Source organism: Bos mutus, chromosome 19, assembly GCF_027580195.1.
Source record: "Bos mutus isolate GX-2022 chromosome 19, NWIPB_WYAK_1.1, whole genome shotgun sequence".
Lineage (NCBI taxonomy): Eukaryota > Metazoa > Chordata > Mammalia > Artiodactyla > Bovidae > Bos > Bos mutus.
Window position 1 is genome coordinate 11,538,853 of NC_091635.1, and position 19,540 is coordinate 11,558,392.

Genomic DNA, 19,540 nt, shown 5'->3' on the forward strand with positions numbered 1-19,540 from the left:
ATGAGGTTCTGGCTAAAGAGCTGTAGAGGGATCCAACAGCCCCCCTCTACAACATACAGTCAGAAAGAGAAGAGTGGGCTCATTAGCATCTTATAATGCAAGGAGAATACCCCGAAGCACCTGCCACTTCCACGATGTCTCCAGGGACGATGTCCCGGGCAAGGATGCGTTGCACACCCTTTCGGTCCGCGCGGATCACCTTGCCCATCTCAGGCTCATACTCCTTGAGGGCCTCGATGGCACTCTCCGCGTTGCGTTCCTGCAGAGGCAGGAAGGCTATCTATCTCTGCTGGCCCTAGCAAGCCACCCCCTTGGAAGGACACCCCTTGGGGCCTGGGATGGATCTGGAAGCAGAAGGACCTGCAGGGTTCCAGGACCAGGTGAAGGTGACACCTAGCAGCTGGGAGACCCCAGGATGCAGCCGCACCCCCAAGTCTCCCACCTGCCACACGCCCACAATCGCATTGGCCACAAGGATCAGCATGATGACCAGGGGCTCCACAAAGGCTGTCGTGGTCTCCTCGCCCTCCTCAAACCAGGCCAGGACCTGTCGGGATCAGAGCTGGTGAGTGGCAGCTATGCCATGAGCCAGGGTCTACCTGCCATTTCCTCTGTACTCTGGGTCCGTCTACTCCCGTTTGGGAGAAAGTACCCCTGGGGAGCCCTGGATTTGGAGAGGTCTGATCTCAGAAGGCCTTGGCTTGGTTACTACTACCTCCAGGTAGTGACCGCCACAGCCCACGTCCCACCCCACCCACTCTCAGGGTCATGGGGCCACTGTTGGCTTGACTGTGGTTCTCCAAGTGTGGGGCCCAGACCAGCAGCAGCATCACCTAGGAACCTGTTAGAAATGCAAATTCCTGGGGTCCATCCCAGACCTGCTGAGTCAGAAACTGGGGTGGACCCCAGCAGTCTGTGTTACAATATCAGGTTAATGGCCCTGTGCTCAGAGGACCATGGTAAGAGGACCAGCCAGAGCCCAGGCCTGGAGGCGGGAGACCTCATTCCAGTCTGTTCCCACCTCCTGGCCCAAGTGGGTACTTGTCATCCTCTCCAGGCCTCCATGTGTCCATCTGTTCTGAGGAGGGGGTACCAGAACCCTTTTGGCTTAGCTGTAGGAGTCCTCAATTTCCAAAGGACAGTGAGTGGCCAGGATAGTCAGACTGAGCTGGCTGGGCCCCTGACGGCTGGAGGGCAGGGCTGGGAGCAGGAGTGACAACCACCTTCTGGACTCCATTCCCTGCATGACCCTTGGGTCTCTGCTGCTCAGCCACCAATGCCCCGCTCCCCACCGCTCCACCCTGGGCCCATGGCCCTGTGGGTCCAGAAGGAGTCTAGGCTGAGGACATGGTGGGCAGCAATCGGGAGCAGCAGCCAGGAGGCAGCTGCGGGAGGTTGAGGTCTGAAGTCTCTCTGAGGAGCCATGGAAGGTACTGCATGCACTCTCAGCCCGGGGGATTCGCCCCCCAGGGACATTTGGCAACATCTGTAGACTTGACTGTCACAACCATGCTAATGGCATCTGGTGGGCAGAGGCCAGGGATGCTGCTCAACACTCTACAGTACACAGGACAGTCCCTGCCACAGAGAATTGTCTGGTCCAAGAAGCCAACGGTGCTGATGCTAAGAAACCCTGCACCAAGGCAGGGAGGGGTGGGGTCAGAGGTGCTTTTGCAGGCTCACTCTGAAAACCAGGCTGGAAGAGGGGCTGGAGGGGACAGAGAGCTGGGAGTTCACTGTGGGGGCTGCAAGGGTTTGGGCGAAGAATTGATGCTTTCAAACTGTGGTGCTAGAGAAGACTCTTGAGAGTCCCTTGGACTGCAAGGACATTAAACCAGTCAATCCCAAAGGAAATCAACCCTGAATATTCACTGGAGCAGCTTCAGCTACTATTCACAATCTCCAATATTTTGGCCACTTGATGCGAAGAGCCAACTCATTGGAAAAGACCCTGATGCTGGGAAAGATTGAAGGCAGGAGGAGAACGGGGTGACAGAGGATGAGATGGTTGGATGGCATCACCAACTCAATGGACATGAATTTGAGCAAACTGGGAGACATTATCGAAGGATAGTGAAGCCTGGCATGCTGCAGTTCACGGGGTCGAGAAGAGTCAGACACGACGACGGAGCGTGTCTGACTCACGACTGAGCGACTGACAACAAAGGGGGTGGATAGGGGCCCGGGGATGCCCACAGCTGAGAGGATAGCCCTGTGGCTCAGAGCCTGGGCCACTGAGCACTGCCTGGACCCGCTCCCCGGCCCAGGCTGCCTGATGCCGTGGGAAAGGGCTACTTACGAAAGAGACCAGGGCGGCCAGCAGCAGGATTCGAACCAGGAGGTCCTCGAACTGTTCCAGCACGAGCTCCCACAGGGACTTCCCTGGGAATGGGAGCGCCACATGAGGGCTGGGCTCCTGACCGACTGCCCGATCGCGTCCATGCGGAGCTGCGGTGGCCCAGTCCCTCCCTCCCATTTGAAGGAGGAGAACCCGAGGCCCTGAGAGGCACAGATGGGCAACGCTGGGGGCTCAGCCAGGCCCCACTGCCTGGGAGGGGAGGACACAGCCTGACGGTGGCTGGCCCGGGGTGCCATCTGGTGCCCTTGCAGGCCGCCCCGGCCCCAGCCTCACCTTCCTCGGTCGGGAGTTCTGCAGGATCCAGGCAGCCAAAGGAGCCATGAGGAGACAGAAATGACTGGGTTACCAAGCAGAGTCTGAGCAGTCCCCTCCCTGTGGTGCCCACCAGAACCCCCACGATGGGCAGGACACATTCCCCCCAGGTCTTTGAGGTCACAGAACACATGGTTTGTGCCTGGATACTTTTACATCCCTCCCCCACCTGACTCTGGTGGAGGATGGCCTGCTGTGACCTGACTCACCCTGGGACAAAAACCGAGCCAGGGCCCTCCAGGCCAGTTCCTCCTCCATTGCACAGAAGGGAAACTGAGACCTGGAGATGGGAACCCTGAGGTCACATCAGGGTAGAGTTGGTAGTTCTCAGGGCTCCCTGCACTGCCCTTTCTCAGATGCCCACCCAGTCCCATTCAATGTCCCCCTACCCACGGGGTCCCCCTAACCACAATGTCCCATTCAAATTGAGAAAACTGGCTCAGGCCACCTCTGACACACCTGCTTCTCCAGGACCAAGGGGACAAGGCCCGCAGCACTGCCCACCCCACCCAGGGCTCCCTGGGCATGACCTCAGCAGGCAGCGCCACGGGCTTCAATTCCTGGAGGCTGAATGTCAGCTTGGTCCCTCCCAGCGCCCCGCTCCAGCAGGCTCAGAGAGGACCCAGCCAGCCTGCCGAGGCCCAGACCCACAGAATATTTTGAAGAACCACGTCTCCAAACACCACAAGGACCTGCTGTGCCTTTACAGGCTCCACTTTCATCTCCTTCAGGTCCCAAAGCACCCATGTTACAGGTGGAGCTGGCTGCCCCAGTAACTGAGTCCAGGAATCTTCCCAACAGCCTAAAGGGGAGGTAAGTGGGGAAGCCGACCCCGTTTTGCAGGTGCAAGAACTGAGGTCCAGAGTGGATGCGTGGCTTGAACAAGGTCACACAGCAAGCAGGGGTGTTTGTGGGTCTGAGGAAAGGGACCCTGGAAGGGCTTCTCCCTCCTTCTGCCGATCTCAGGACCTGCCCAGGGCTGTCTGAGGGCTCTCTCAGACCAAGCCTAACTGACCCTTGTCTCCTTTTCTCTGGTACTATTCCCAGGACAATCCCTGGGCCAGCAGCATCGGGGTCACCCGGGAGCTTGTTAGCAACGCAGAACCCAAGGCCCCACCCCAGGCCGCTCTTCCTCCCTCCTCCTCGCTGACATGGGTCTTTGCCTCTGCCTACCTGCTTTCAGCTCAAGCACCAGCCGGCATTTTTTCCCACGGGCGCCCCCTACCCTGACCACCTGTTTGGAAGGTCTGGGGTCTGCACCTGGCAGCTGGACCATGGGGAGTACTGAGCAGCCCACTGGGCTGCAGGAATCCAGGAGGAAAACATAACCTAAAAATACACTTTCTAGCATTTTTCTCCAAAGTCCTATTTTAGGCAACAGCTGACATTTTCCGTGGAAAATGTAATCTCCAGTGTCCTGAGTTGAGATTAAAATCAAACAGACTTTTTCCTTCTGATCTATTTAGCTAAAGTGAACAGGAAAGGCAGGAGAGAGGGCCAGCCCTGGTTTCTGGGCCAATTCTCCAACGGAGCAGGGTCTTTTAGAGGTCATCTCAGCCATGCCCCAGCCTCGGAGTACACGTCAGCCTGCTTCTGCCATGCTAAACCCAGGAGTTTCCTCAACTCCTCAACCTCTGCAGGTGTCTTCAGGATTCCTGACCTAAGGAAGAGTTTATCTGTAAGTCTCACCCGAATCCCTCCCTCTGTCTACCTAGCCCCTCCCTCTGCTGGCGTGTAGCCTCGAAGCCACCATATTCCTCAGGGCATTTTTTCCGGATAGGGGCGAGGCCTGGGGTTGGGAAACCTGTTCCAGAACAGACCAGCTCTAGTGAGTGAAGTTGCTCAGTCATGTCCAACTCTTTGCAACCCCATGGACTATAGTCTACCAGGCTCCTCTGTCCATGGAATTTTCCAGGCAAGAGTACTAGAGTGGGTTGCCATTTCCTTCTCCAGGCGATCTTCCCGAGCCAGGTATTGAACCTGGGTCTCCCGCATTGCAGACAGACACTGTATCATCTGAGACACCTGTGAAGCAGCCACCAGCTCCAGTCCCCACTGCAAACTGCCCTCCACCTGCTGGTCTCACTGGGTCTCCTCCCTCTCCCCTTCCACCTGACTGTCCCCTTCTGCTGACTCACAGCCCGATCCAAGGTCCTCTCTTGGTGTCGTTATCACGCTGTTCCCCCGGGGCTTCTCATTCTCCCCACCTTGTGGACACACAATAGGACTATACGTCCCATCTTCCTGTTCGAGTTGCAAAAAGAAGGATGTGTGTTAGTTTGGGCTGGAATGTAGAACTGTTGGAGAATGGCACTGTCCAGTGGAACTTCCTGCGGTGATGGAAAAGTCCTACAGCCATGCTGTCTGATACGGTAGCCACCGGCCACATGGAGCTATTGAGCACTGGGAATGTAGCTAGTGTGACTAAGTAGCTACATTTTATTTCTTTATTATTATTTTAAAATATTTAATTATTTGGCTGTGCCAGGTCTTGGCTGCAGCATGTGGGATCTTCCATCTTCACTGTGGCATGTGGAATCCAGTTCCTTGACGAGGGATCAAACTTGGGCCCCCTGCATTGGCAGCCGAGTCTTATGACACTGGACCGCCGGGAAAGTCCCAGTAGGTATATTTTAAATTAATTTTCATTCACTGAAACTCAAACAGCCACACAAGGCTAGCGGCTGCCCCAGTGGACAGCACAGTCTGGAGCTCTCTGACCCTCTGCTATAGCAACCAGGACCTGTGTGACGGTATCTGCTTTGTGAACCTGAGTCACAGAGTCAGGAGACACCGAGCTGCACGGAGGTGTGCTCGTACAGTGTGAGCAAGAGATGACCTGAATTGTTTCAATTCAATTCACTGAAACTGGGGGGTTGTAATGCAGGATAACCCGGCTGATCTTAACCAATGCCATCTTCTCCCCAGACCTGGCCTCTACCAGGGTGGAGCAAGGCATCCCTTCCACTCCCACCCCCTGCTCCTAGGGCAGGCTCAGTAAGCCATGAGGTCACCGCAGATGCCCCAGCCATCCATGCAGGAGGGCCCATCCCTGCTCCTGAAGTGCAAGCGCTTCCAGTCCTGCCTGAGCAGCTGGCTCTCTGGGGGGCCCTGGGCCTCATTTGGAAGATAGAGTACCACCCCCACCCTGCAGGGCTACTATGTGAATGAGCATTATTATCATTATTGAGTCACAGTTATTAAGCACCTGCTGCTGCTGCTAAGTCACTTCAGTCATGTCCGACTCTGTGTGACCCCAGAGATGGCAGCCCACCAGGCTCCCCCGTCCCTGGGATTCTCCAGGCAAGATCACTGGAGTGGGTTGCCATTTCCTTCTCCAATGCATGAAAGTGAAAAATGAAAGTGAAGTCGCTCAGTCGTGTCCGACTCCTAGTGACCCCATGGACTGCAGCCTACCAGGCTCCTCCGTCCATGGGATTTGCCAGGCAAGAGTACTGGAGTGGGGTGCCATTGCCTTCTCCGTATTAAGCACCTACTATATGTCCTTGCCTGGAGAATCCCAGGGACAGGGGAGCCTGTTGGGCTGCCGTCTCTGGGGTCACACAGAGTCAGACAGGACTGAAGCGACTTAGCAGCAACAGCAGCATATACCAAAGAACTTCCCAGGTGGTGCTAGTGGTAAAGAATCCACCTGCTAATGCCCGAGAGGCAACAGCTGTGGGTTCGATCTCTGGGTTGGAAGATCCCCTAAAGAAGGAAATGGCATCCCACTCCAGTATTCCTGCCTGGAAAATTCCATGGACAGAGGAGTCTGGCGGGCTACAGTCCACGGGGCCACAAAGAATCGGACACGACTGAGCAACTGAGCACTCATACCAAGCAGCGTGCCACATGCCTACTTCATCTCCGGAGATGAACGGTGGCACGCTGTGCGCCTAACACACGAGAAGGTGCTCCGCAGGCAGGATAATCACCTCCTTGTGTGCACTACTCTCTGGTGATTCTCAAACAAGCCAGCAAAGAGGATATGATTATTATTCCCATTTTACCGAGTAGAAGCGCAGAGAGGTTGAGTGCCTACCTAGTTCATGGTCACACAGCTGGGAAGTGGCAGGGAAGGGTTTTGAGCTCGGGCAGTTTGGCTCTCGAACCCGTGCTCTGGCCCTCTTGCACTCACTCCTAGACTGTCCTGCCTTCCCACCGCAGTGGTCCCCGAGCCTCCCCCAGTCAAGATCACCTAAAGGATCATAATCTCCCATGTCCTGACTGTTGGGCTGGGAGCCATCGTCAGCTGGCCCTTCCAAGGAGAACAGCCCATCTCCTGATGCCATCCCCCAAGCCTCACGGGCCAAGACAGAAACAAGAGGTGCCGCCCCTCCCAGACCCCTGCTGGGCCAATCCGGGGGCATATAACTCCCCCCAGTATTGCCTGAATCGTTCATACGGTGGCCTCTCCTGACAAAACCCTGCTCTGGGTAACTGTTGCCAGACTAAATCAGCCCCTGTCCACAGATACCCAACTCGGGGCTGGCCTGTAGGGTCCTGGGATGTGATCAGAGAAACTGCAGCTGAGAGCACAGACTCTGGTCCAAGGACTGGAATTCAAATCCTATTATCTCGGTAGTTCTGTGACCATGGGCAAGTCACTTTAAGCCTGGATGTGCCTCAGTTTCCCCATCTGGAAAATGACGATAGTAAGAGCAACCACCTCATGAGGCTGCGTAACATGCATGAAGCACAGTGCGTGTGAATGTTCAGTAGACCTTAGCCATGACAACGGTGCACAGAAGTTCCCGTGTGCCGAGCAGCTGGGACAGCACCCGGCACACAGCAGGCACTCAATGAAACGGAATGAATGAATGACCCCACCCTGCTCACCGACCTTCCATGGGCCTACAAGATAAAGACCAACCTTCAAGACCTTCCTGGACTCACCTGTCCAGAATCCCTCTCATATCTTAGATGGCCGGCCCTTCCTCCACCCACCAAGCAAGATGCCTCACGGTTGCCCCTGGTTTTGCCCTGCTCCAAGATTTTGCTTTCACAGTCCCTTCTGTGCAGGGTACCTCCCCATCTCATCGGAACTTCCCAGGAGGGCTTCCTGGAAGAGTCCTCCTCTCTCTGGTCATCAGCGTTGCCTCCTGCTCCAGCATCGGCGTACCTCTAGGGCAGGCAGGGGGTGAGTCATCCCTAGGTCCACCCAGAGCCTCACAGAATTGTTTATTCACTTGCCCCACGGTTCAGCCCTGGGGCCACAGCCCAGAGCCCAGGAGAAGGGAGGTGCAAGGCCAAGACTGCCCCCAGGCTCCACTCACCACCTGCTCCCTTAATTCCCCCCTTGACTCCTTCCTCCATTGGAAACTGGTATTTCGGCTTCTAAATGTTGGTTCCAGCCAGGTTCCAGCCGGGTGAGGCGAGTGCTCACCAAGGTCTTCCTCAAAGGTAAATTTGCAGAGCAATTAAACTCTCATTTGCAAAGTCAGGGAGAGGCCTAGGCTGGGCAGACCCCACCCCACCCGCCTGGCCTGTCCCTGGTCTCCAGGCCCCACCTGGAGTGGTCAGTCCTACCTGGCTGACCAGGCCCCAGAGGCCAAGTGTTGGCAAGGCAACTGTGTACCCGCAGTGCTGTGGGCAGATGTGGCCATGCCTCAGAGAACTGCTGGTACACGGGCTTGGGGTGCTACAGGGGCAGGGCTGGTGCAGAAGGGTGGGGGGTGGGGTGCCAAGGCTGCCCAACAAAGGTGTGAGAACTAGGGTGAGCCTGAAGGCTCTTCACACCTGGGAAGCCCCTATAGGGGATCTCAGAGCTGTGTCTCCGCCCTACAGACAACGGGCCAAGGAAGCGGGTGCCTCGGCTGAGGGCAGGAGATAAGGTCACAGCCAAGTCACCACCGGCAGGAATCTAAATCAAGACCATCCCTCCCATGTGGCGGCCCTGGAGCTCCAGTACCCACTGCACAGATGGCTGAGGCCCAGGAAGGCAGGCGCCTGCCCCCGTCACAGCCCCTCCCCCAGGCCTCTTAAACCAAAACACTGCCCCTTCCCCGCAGAGACCTCCTGGGGCCTCACCTGACCCCTACATCCCTGGGCTCTGGGGTAAAGGCGCTTTGGGGGGTGATGGCCGAACCTAGTCCTGTCTCCTGCCAAGGCTCACATCCAGCAGGAGTGATAGGCAGCCCATCCATGGATACAAGGAGAGCCAAGGGCTCCTAAATATATACAATAAAATGCCCAATAGGATTTGCAAACAGAAAAATGCAAAGGAAGACTGTGAGAGGCCACCTTCTATCAGACTGGCATCTGATAAGGTACTGTGTTGGGGAGGTGGTGGGGAAACAGGCCAACCGATGCAACTTTATGAAGAAGAGTGCAGCAACAGCTGTCAACATTGAATACACACACTTCCTTGGACCCAGCAATTCCACTTCTAGGAATCTGTCCTTTGGTGATTTTCACAGTGTGTGAAATGACATGAGGACAAGGATACGCCTTATGTGTGTGATAACAGAGGCTTCGCACAAACCCCAAATCCATGAGAAGCCAGAGGGAAGAAACGCTGGGATGGCCATGTGAAGAAACTCTGCAAAGCCCCTAGAAAGCCCAAGGGTGCTCCACGTGGAACCATCCACAAGAGTGACTGTCACAAGGAGAGGAGGGGCAAAAGGCCCTCAAAATCCACTCCCTTTCACGTAAAAAAGACCATCGATCACAGATCCAGAGATGTGTGCGCGCAGGATATCTTGGGAAGGGGACACTAGGGCTGCCGGGAGGGGTTCGTGGGGACGGGGCTGGGGAGCATTTACCCTACACCTTAGGGACTTTTTGCATGTGGTGCTGTGTGCCCATTTTTATTCAAAAAACAAGTTGAGGGAATTCCCTGGCGGTCCAGTGGTTAGGACTCCACACTCTCACTGCCCAGGGCCTGGGTTCAATCCTTGGTCAGGGAATTAAGATGCCACAAGCCATGGTCAAAAACAAACAAAACGAAATCAGTTGAAAGTTTGTAGAAATCACCCCCGCACACCCCGCCCTGGGCACCTCTGGGACCTGCCGAGAAAGCCGAGCTCACAAGAGGCCAGGAGCCTCCCACTTACTGTCCTGTCGGGGCCTCAGAGGGCACGGCTACATGCCGGGGTGCAGACAGATGGGGGGACAACTCCAGGCACACTCACTGACACCCTCCCCACCTCTCTGCTCAGAGAGCGGGGAGAAGGACCCCGCCCCCTCCTCTGCGGCAGAACTTGCGAACTTTAGGACTTAAGCAAATGACTTCCTGGTGGTTTCTAGCACTAACGACTTTGCAGGTGCAGAGACTTCTGGGGTTGAGGGGACACTAGTCCCTGGGGTGTCCCCCCGCCCCCGCCGGCTTCTGGCCCAGAGCCACACCAGGCTCCTCTCCCGCCACGATAAGGGAGGGCTTGGTGTACGCAAACACTCACAATAACTCTTGTGGCACGGGTCCTATTACAGCCTCACTGACAATGAGCAAATACAGGCACAGAGAAGCAAAGCAATTGGTCCAGGATTGCACGGCTATGAAGGGGCAGAGCTAGGGCCTGAAACCCTGTCAGCCTCACTCCATAGGCCGTGTGGGGCGCCCAGGCTTCCTCCTCAGGCCGGGGCTGGGCCGGGAGGAGAGCCTGAGGCAGGAAGGGGCAACTGGCTCCCTTCTCCTCAGCTCAGGACTTCCAGAGCCCTGGAATGCTTCCTGAGGAAAAAGCCTTCGGAGAAGCCCGAGCGGGGATGGGGGTGGGGTGGTTGGTGCAGGGAGAAGGCGAGCAGAAGGTTCCACTAGCTCCTATCAAGCTGACCCAGCTCTGAGCACAGGCTCCTACTCCAGGGTCCCAGAGTCTGCAGAAACTGTGACCCCCTTGAACAGACAGGAAAAGTGAGACCCAGAGAGGGGCAGGCACCCAGGATTAGCTCCATTTACTGGGTGACCTTAGGTAAGCTGTCAACCTCCTGGTGCCTCAGTTACCCCCTCTGTAAAATGGGGATGACAGCAGTTGTTTTTAGGAAGGAAAGAAGACAAGAGATGAAAAGTGCTAAGACCAGTGCCTGGTACATAGTAAATACTCGGTGAATATTAGCTTTTATTTTTACTACCATCAAAGCACAGAGGAACCGGAGGAGCCCAGGAATAGCCACTCCCCAACTTTTCCTACCACCCTCCCCAAAACACACATCCACCTCTCTGGACCTACACACTGCACTGACATCCTTATCCATCACCAGCCAGGGCACCCTAAAATCCTCTCACCTAAACCAGACAGCATCGGGGAGAACTAAAGGCTCCCTCGTTCTCAGTCAGCTTCCCCTCTTCAGGGAGACATGGGGGCCAGAAAGGAGAGGGTGTTGGCCAGGGTGAGGCAGAGCAACCTCTGTATGGTTCTGGAGAAGGGCTGGGCTCCAGCTTCCTTTGGGAATGAGGACTCTCAAGCGGGAGGCCACACAGAGGAGGCGGTGGAACCCCAGCTCTGCTGCCCTGACCCCCACCCCCAACCATGAGCTGGGGGACCGGCCCGCCTTGCCCTGAACTCCTCCGGCAAGGACACCCTGCCTGCCAAGTCACTAATAGGGGATATTAAATAATATTTATCTCCCTAGTTCCTCCCACAGCTCAACTAAATATAGCAGCTAATTTTTTTGAAAAAGGATTTCTGCTCCAGAAAGATAATATTTATATAAGAGGTGGTTGTCATAAACCAATACAAAACCCAAAGCTCCCTTTCTGACAGCTCTTTGCAATTTTCAAGCCAGCCCTGGGCAGTGAGACACACGGGCCAGAGAACCTCCCCTCTGGCTGGCAGGGAGCCCTGCCAGGGTGAGTCCCCGAGATCTGAAAGGACATGGGTCCAGGCTGCATGCTGGGAATGGAGATGACATTTCTCTCCAGAGCCCTAGGGACTCCGAGCCCTAGGGGTGGACGAAGGGGGCAAAATCCTGACTGGAAGTGACTGGGGGGGGGTGGACCTCTGCATCTTCTACCTTCCCAGGGCCACATCTGGACAGTACAGGCACTGGCAAGTGCCTCTGGGCCGGGGGAGAATCCCACACGCCACTGAACAGGAGAAAGGATGACACCTTTCCCTCCCAAACAGCAACAGCGCCCAAGGCTGCCTCCGAGACCAGAGATGGGGCAGGCGTGGCTCCAGGTCACCCAGGAAGGAAAGGCCTCCCCAGGCAACTCCCAGTCCGAGGCCTTGAACCTGTCACCCTGCAGGGAGGTGGGTCTCCCGCCTCAGCAGTTCAAAGCCCCCACCACCGACTCCGCCAGCCACATCCGCCCGGGGTGGCAGAAAGAGGAAGACCTGGGGATGGGGGTGGGGGCACCGAAGCTGCCAGCTGACAAGCTGCACCTCCCGGGCGTTTTATTGAGCCCTAGAGAGAGACCCTCGGGGTCAGCTGGGAGGCGGGACCTCAGGGTCTCCGGCTGGTCCCCCTCCAGCTGACCTCGGTGTGCGCACCTGCCGGACTCCGGCGGGCTGCAGCGGCGCGGGGATCCAGCGCGCAGCGGCGATGGGGGTGGGCTAGGACCTGCGGGAGTGGACCGCGACCGGGATGGAGGTGGGAACCCCGGAAGGGCCGCACCGGTCCCTGGGCCCGGAGGGAGGAGATCGGGGTGGGGGAGCCAGGCGTCCGGTCTCCGAACCCGGAACCCGCACCTTCTTCCCCGGTGAAGGTGCAGCGCGGCCCCGCCGGGAGCCCCAAAAGCGTCTGCAGAGGTTTCCGGAGCCCTCGCTTCCTGCCCGCCCGCCCGCGGGGGCCGATGGCTGGGAGCGGCGAGGACCACTCCGCGGCCACCTTGCCGGGGTGGGTTGGGGGAGGGCTGAGACCGCGGCGCGCGAGGTCCCCGCTGCCCCCGCCTGGCCCGCGCTCTCACCGTTAGGGCCGTAGCGCTCCCGCGCGCCGGTCACCTGCTCCGCGCTCAGGCCGCCCTCGGCCGTCACCGAGAAGCGGCGCAGCACGTCGGCGGCCGGGAGCAGGTGCGCCTCCTCCATGCCGCCCGCCCGGACGTCTGCGCCGTCGGCACAGTGGGGGCCGCCTCTCCGAGGGGCTACTGCGCGGGACGTGGGGGACTCGGACCCCGACGGGCGCCGCGCGAGGCCATGACCGCGCTGGGACCGTCCCCGACGGCAGTGGCGGCAGCGGCCGGGGCCCCCGCCAGGATGCTGCGCCCCGGGCGCCCTCCCCGGGGCGGGGCGGCGCGGGGCCCGCCCCCGCACTCACACCCCTTCCGGCCGCCCTCGGAGCCCTCCGCCCCGCCCCCGCAGCGCCCCGGGGCGCGGAGGCCGGGCCACCCGCCCATTCTGCAGAAGGGGGAACTGAGGCCGCCCACGCGGAACGCACAGAGCTTGGGGGAGCCGAGGGCTCGAGGTCCGGAAGGGCCTCGGCCACTGGGCACAGAGCTCCAAGGGGTGGGGGTGGGGAACAGGGCAGGGAACTGGGGAGGGCTGCTGAGCTGAGCTGTCTCTGAGCTGCTTTCTCTTGAGCTCTCTTGGGTCCTGGGGGGTTGCAAGATGGGAGACGTCCATAGAGGAGTTTCCTACCCCCTTGCTCGAACTCTGCCAAGTGTGACCGTGGGTCCAGAGGGAACCTAAAAGCCTATGAATAAGCAAGTCTCCTCCGGAGCTGACGATGTTTTTCTTCTTTTGATGTTGCAGTTAAGTTCACTTCACTCGCTCAGTCGTGCCTGACTCTTTGCGACCCCATGGACTGCAGCACGCCCGGCTTCCCTGCCCATCACCAACTCCCAGAGCTTACTCAGACTTGATGCTTATGCTTGCTTTATTGTTGTTCTAAAGTCCAGCGATGAGGTTATTCCTCAGACAACCAGAACCTCTAACAGTGACCCAGGATAGATAAAGTAAACCAGTCTTGTTGACTCACACCCTCACCCCAGTAGGAAATGTAACTGCCAGAGGCCTCCCTCCAGAAGTCTGACGGTGTGTGGGGTGTAGGCCTCTGACCAAGACCCCTAGGGAGAGTGACTCTGGCCCAGGGCAGGGGAGGGTCTGGGGAACCCCCATTCCAGTGCTCCCTGAGCTCCAATCTGTCCAGGGGTACCAGAAGGAGGGGCTGTAGGTCAGGGAAGCAAAAGGGGGAAGGCAGAAATCCCCTCACAGCGCCAAAAGGAGGAGCAGAAGAGAGCAATCTGCTCCTACGGGTCTGACTTGAGAGACCCAGCCCCCAGCACCACCACAGCCCCCCACCATCACCACCACATACCCCCACCACGCTGGCCTGTGCTGCCCAGATCTTTGGGATCCACTTTGGCCGTACAAGGTCAGAGATTTCAGAACTCAGTCCACTTGACTGGTTGTTCAGACTCCAGACTCTATGTGTCTCTGCAGCCAGAAACCCTTCTGGGCTGCTGCAGCTGTCCACGCTTTCCCCAACACACAGTCCCCAGCTTCCAGCCTGCCCAACCCCCGTGTTGCTGCCCCCTACTCAGTGTCCCCCCTGTTCCTGATCTCTTTCTCCCAGAATGCGGCCACGGTCCTCCTTCTCTGTCTCCCCTTTGCCTCGCCTCCTCGAATATAGAGACAATCAGTGAGGACTGGCTGGCAGCAAGGTCCAGCCCTTGGCTGCTTTTGATGGGTCACCCAGAGGCATCCGCTGGGGCTCAGCCTGCTGCCGTTAAGGTAGGGCGATGCTGGTTTTCTGGCTGTGGCTCCTTGCAGCCTGACATTTTATTTATTTATTTGTAATATTTTTATTTACTCTTTTGGCTGTGCGGTGTCTTATTTGTGGCTCATGGGATCTTTAGTTGCAACATTTGAATTTTTAGTTTTAGCATATGGGATCTAGTTCCTCAACCAGGGATCGAACTCCTCTACATTGGGAGCGCACAATCTTAGCCACTGGACTGCCAGGAAAGTCCCACAACTTGACATTTTACATCCCAAGTCTAATATTCCCTGTGTTTCTCCCTTTCTTCCTCCACCTCTGCGGTCCACAGAGACAGCCCTACCTGTATCTCTAAGTTGTCGGGGAAAGTGTTAGCCAGGGCTCCGTGGGGACAGAAAGCCCTTCACTAGAGACCTCTCTCCCAGGGACATGAAGCCCTGGTCACAAAAGCAGCTGGAAATCCCTCCCCTCCCCCATTTACACTCCCCTTTGTCAACTCCAGGGACCTTAACACGAAGCCTCTCCCACTCCACCCCGCCCTCAGCTGTCAGTTGGTGTTTGCTGGAAGGAAGCACCAGAAGGCTTGTCTGTTTGCTCTGGCAGCCTGGCCCATGTTCCGTTTCTCCAGCCCACCCCACCCCACCCTGCCTCTGAAGCCACCCCAGGCAGGGCCAGCAACTGCCAGCAACTCTGGCCCCCCCACCTGGCAGGTTCACACACCCGTCAGCATGCCCACCTGCTCTGCTGCCCCCATGACAACTTCTGGGCACCCCTCCGCAGAATCTGTCACAGACTCACACACAGTCATCTCACACCCCAGCTTCTTGCCCAGTTGCTGTGTGCCCCATTATACCCTCTGTCTTCACCTAGACAACCAGCTGGTGGCCAGGGGGACGTGGGCACAGGTACGCTGTCCAAAGGGCTGGTCTGTCCTCCCCACCTCCCAGCTGCCAGGTACTGAGAGCTCCAAGCCTCGCACCCAGTCCCAGTGCTGTCTAAATCCCCCACAGGACAGACGATGGCAGAGCTTACCACCTCTGTGGCAGGAGGCATGCCTGCCAAACTCACCTGAAGCAGGGGAAGGTGGAGCATGGGGGAAAGGTAAGTCTTTGCTGCTGGATCTGGACACAGGAAGAAGCTGTTGCAGACAGAAAAAAAACACCCTACGTAGAAGGTGGGAAATCTCAGTCGTGTGCTAGAGCCAGTGGCTCAGTCCCTCTGCCTGGAGGGATCATAAGAAGCACGAGGACGAGGGTCAGGAGAGTAGATCAGAGAGGCAGGGCTAGGACGCTGAGAACCTTGATGGATCACTTAATGGCCTGACTTTTTAAGCAGTGAGGGTTCCAGGTCACATTTGCCTTTAAGAATGGCGTCCCTCCCAGAAGCTGTTAAGAGGGCAGGACTAAAGGGGAGAACAGAGGCTGAAAGGACCCCGCATATATTCTGAAGAAAAAGGAGGAGGTATGGGCTTCCCAGGTGGCTCAGCGGTAACGAATCTGCCTGCCATGCAGGAGACATGGGTTCGATCCCTGGGTTGGGAAGATCTCCTGGAGAAGGGAACGGCAACCCACTCCAGGATTCTTGCCCGGACAGAGGAGCCTGGCGGGATACAGTCCATGGGGTCGAAAAGAGTCAGACACGACTAAGCAACTGACACTTCACCTCCAAAAGTCAAAAGTCAGACCAAAAGTCAGAGTGGGCTGTGATGGAAAAGGACCTGGTTGTGGATTAGATTCCAGGATGAGAGAAAGTAAGGAATGACAGCTAACTCCTGGTGGGTAAGAGGTTTAGCCCTGAGGTCGCGGAGGAGCGGCTGGGGATAGGAGGCTAGGAGTGCATCTGGGGCCACAGGAGTGTGAGGGTCCTGCGGGCCTGCAGGTGAAAGTGGAATAGGCTTTCTCCAGCAGCTTCCCTCTTCCTGCCGCGCTTCATGTGTCTCTGCCCCTGCTCAGAGAAGGCCCCACCTTCTCTCTCAAGCCTTGCAACAGCCTCCTCCCTGGCCTCCCTGCCTCCACACTTCTCTCTGTTTATCATCAGCCTGAGCTGGTGATTTCTTGACTTCATCCCTCTGCTCAAGAACCTTCCTTCGCTCCCTGTGACCCATGACCAGTAGGATAAAACCCAGACCCTTCAACCCAGAAGTCACAGCCCTTTCTTTCCCATCTGGCTCCCACACATATCCCAGCGGACCGGTCTCTCCACAACTCTACAAACCGGCCTTTCACATTCTAGTTTTAGCCATTTGTCCAGGCTGTTCTCCGGCCTCACGTGCTCTCCAGCTCTGTTCCCTAAAGTGTTTCCCAACTTTGGGAAACTCAGTTCCTTGGCTTCCCCACCCTTGTGTATTCATGCTCTTCCCTGCATGCTTCTGGCTCTGAAGGAGGCCCCGTTGATCAAGGCTTATCTCCCCATTGTGCACAAGGGGAAACTGAGGCCCAGGCAGAGGTTGGGACTCAAACAGGCACATGACCCAAGGAAGCCAAGTCGGAGCTTTGGCTGAAACTCCCAGACTGTGAGTCCTGTTCTTCCTGTGCGGATGGCTTTCCTCAGCTGCGTTCAGCTGCTGAGCTGGGAAGACCTCCTTCAAGGCCCAGGAGTGAGCATGGGACAGCCTGGTCAATGGGGGCTCCACTTTGAAGCTGGGAGGGTCTCGAGCTCTAGTTCAGGGGACAGGTGCCAGGCCAGAGTTTGGGAGGGTTGGAGGCAGGAGGACTGGATTCCCACCCTCTTGTCCCAGCTTCCCCTCCTCGCTCTCATTCTCTCTCTCCCTCCCTTCCTTTTTCTTTTTTCTTCTTCCCTTCCTTCCTTCCTTCCCAAATATTTATCAAGGACCCAGCATCCACCAGGAACAGTGCCAGACCTTGGGGAAAGGGTCCCTGTTCCCCTGAGTTCACCTGGAGAAGGGAACAAGTCATTCATCCCAAATAACCACACATAGAGACAGGCGGTGGGTTCCAGGGATGCCTTGAAGATATGGTGGGGAGGACAGGGAGATCAGAGGAGGTCTCCCTGGGGGAAGGCACGCTTCTGCTGAAATCTGAAGGAACAGGAGAGGGAAAGGTGTTTCAGGCCAAGGGAAAAAGTGAAAGCGTCTGGCTCTGGGACTGTAGCCCACCAGGCTCCTCTGTCCGTGGAATTCTCCAGGCAAGAATAGTGGAATGAGCTGCCATTTCCTCCTGCAGGGGATATTCCTGATCAGGGATCACACTCCTGCATTGCAGGCAGGTTCTTTACCATCTGAGCCACCAGAGAAGCCTAAGGAAATGCCATGCAAAGCTGGCTTGGCCACAAGGCCTTGTAGGTGCCTGCCCATCTCGGGGCCCGAGTCCTCCTGTCTGTCGCATTAGTGCCAGCAGTGGAGCAGCTAGGGCAGGGGCGTGGTCTTTAGAGAAGACAGAGGGGCTGGGGTTGCCCTGTAGCTGCCCCACTTTGGTTTGTAAATGGGTTTGACTTGAATGCAAACAGCCCTAGAGACCTGGGAACCTCACTTCCTCTTCCGGGGTCACTGGGGTCCAGCGGGCAGGTGTCCCAGGCTCCCTAAGATGCTGCTGCTGAGCAAGGATTTCAAGTCCACTGTCTCAGCCCCATCCCGCCCACTTGGACAGACCCCTTGCAGGTGGGCCAGAAAGACTGATCCCCAGCTGTGTAGAGTGGGAGACCCTCTTGTCGGCTCCCTTCCCTAACCCCAAGTTCTGTTATTTTGGTCTTTGGGGCTTGGGGACCCCTGTGCAACTTCCGGATGTACCCCTCCCCCTCCACGCCCTGAGTCCTCCTGGGCCCAGGGCCCCACCTGACCTGGAACCACCCTTCCACCCTGCACCTCCAGCCTCTCCTGTGCCCTGGGACAGGCAACCCACCCCCTACCCTCCCCTCGGCCCTGCCCCTCAGGGGTGTCCAGCTTCCTCAGCCCCAACTCATCATCACTTCTAGCCACCCATGTTGTCCCACTGGGGCCATGTCTAGTTCCCTGTACCCAGTAAGAAGTGTCTTGTCTCTGGATCTTTTGCTCACTCTGTTCCCTCTGCTGGGAACACCCTGCAGTCCTCTGGGGCTCATTCCTATTAGACCTTAAGGCCAGGAAGCCACGGAGCATCCCTGAGTCAATAAGACTCTCAGCCCTGCATGATCCCATCAGGCTCCCAGCACCTGGGCATTCACTGTCCACCCTGTGCCCCCTTGAGCACAGACTCACCTCAGTTCCCATAGGTGTCAGAGAGGGTGTTTGAATGATTAAGTTAAGGCAGGAAAACTCTGAAGCCTCTTCCTGGGAAGGGGCCATACCTGGCCTTCAGGGACCTGGGGTGGGGGGCTTTGTCAACAGTGGGACAAAACAGGCACCCAGGGGTCTGCCCTGCTGGACACCAGGCCGTTGTATTTTGGCCTGAGGAGCCTGACCTCCTTTTCCTGCATCCACCTCTCTGGGACCGCCCTGCACAGCGTAGGGGCTGGGGCCTTGGGTTGTGCTGCTCACTCCTCAGCTTCTTGAGGCAACTTCCTGTCTTTGCCCCCTTATCTCCCCAGCCAGGCTGAGGAGAGGAAGTTGTCATCTCCCTCCCGATGGTGGACAGAGACACCCTCCGGACCTCAGGAGGGGGAGGGGACCGTATCACGTGAGGGTGTGCCTGCTTCGTCCCAGCCTGCCTCCTCTTGCTGCTGCTACTGGATTCCTCTTCCTGCACAGCCCTGCAGCTGCCCTCCTGCTCAAGTACCTTCCATGGCTCCCCATGGTCTCCCCAGTTAACATCGACTCCTCAGCGCCTTAGACTTCAGTCAGCTTGACCTGTCTTCTCCCTGCCTGCCTCTGCTCATGCTGCTACCTATAGTAGGAAACTAGTTCTTCTTATCTTTACCTAAGTCCTCCTCACTCTTTAAAGCCAGGCTCAAACGCTGCCTTCTCTGAGAAGTCCTCTCTGACCCCCCAGAAACTAGTGACCTTGTGCTTCCTGAGTGGTCCAGTATCTGGGTGCTCCGCCCTATTTGCCTGAATTTTCATCTGCAGCATCCAGGTGGTGCATCCCTCCAGAACAGGAAGGAGCTGCATCTGAATCATCACAAGGTTCCTGCAGGGAGGTACAGTGCTTGAAGGTCATTATCAAGACCTCCAGGCTGGGAATCTCCTGAGGCTGAAACTGTGTTTATACTCTTCACTGTATACTTATCATTGAAATACTCATCATTGTATCTCAGTGCCTGGCACCTGGTCTGGCACTTACTAGACTCTCAAAGATACTCGTTGAATGAACAAGTTTTTAGCCAATGGCGTAAGAGAAGAAAAGG

At 57.1% G+C, this 19,540-nt stretch overlaps 1 protein-coding gene across 3 annotated transcripts in view; it reads right to left on the reverse strand.

Annotated features, from left to right (window-relative positions):
• ATP2A3 (ATPase sarcoplasmic/endoplasmic reticulum Ca2+ transporting 3) overlaps positions 1-12,804 on the reverse strand; it is a 34,252-nt gene extending 21,448 nt beyond the window's left edge. For 2 of the 3 annotated variants that reach the window (XM_070389243.1, XM_070389242.1), the window contains exons 1-5: positions 12,516-12,803; positions 2,633-2,650; positions 2,300-2,382; positions 443-547; positions 121-259 (exon numbers count right to left, since the gene is read on the reverse strand). In XM_070389243.1, coding sequence (XP_070245344.1) covers positions 121-259; positions 443-547; positions 2,300-2,382; positions 2,633-2,650; positions 12,516-12,633 — 463 coding nt within the window. In that variant the 5' untranslated portion in view covers positions 12,634-12,803. Of the gene's footprint in view, positions 1-120; positions 260-442; positions 548-2,299; positions 2,383-2,632; positions 2,651-12,515 lie in introns of all 3 variants that reach the window. The other variant, XM_070389244.1, reaches the window with a different exon arrangement.
• Positions 12,805-19,540: the final 6,736 nt, after the last annotated feature.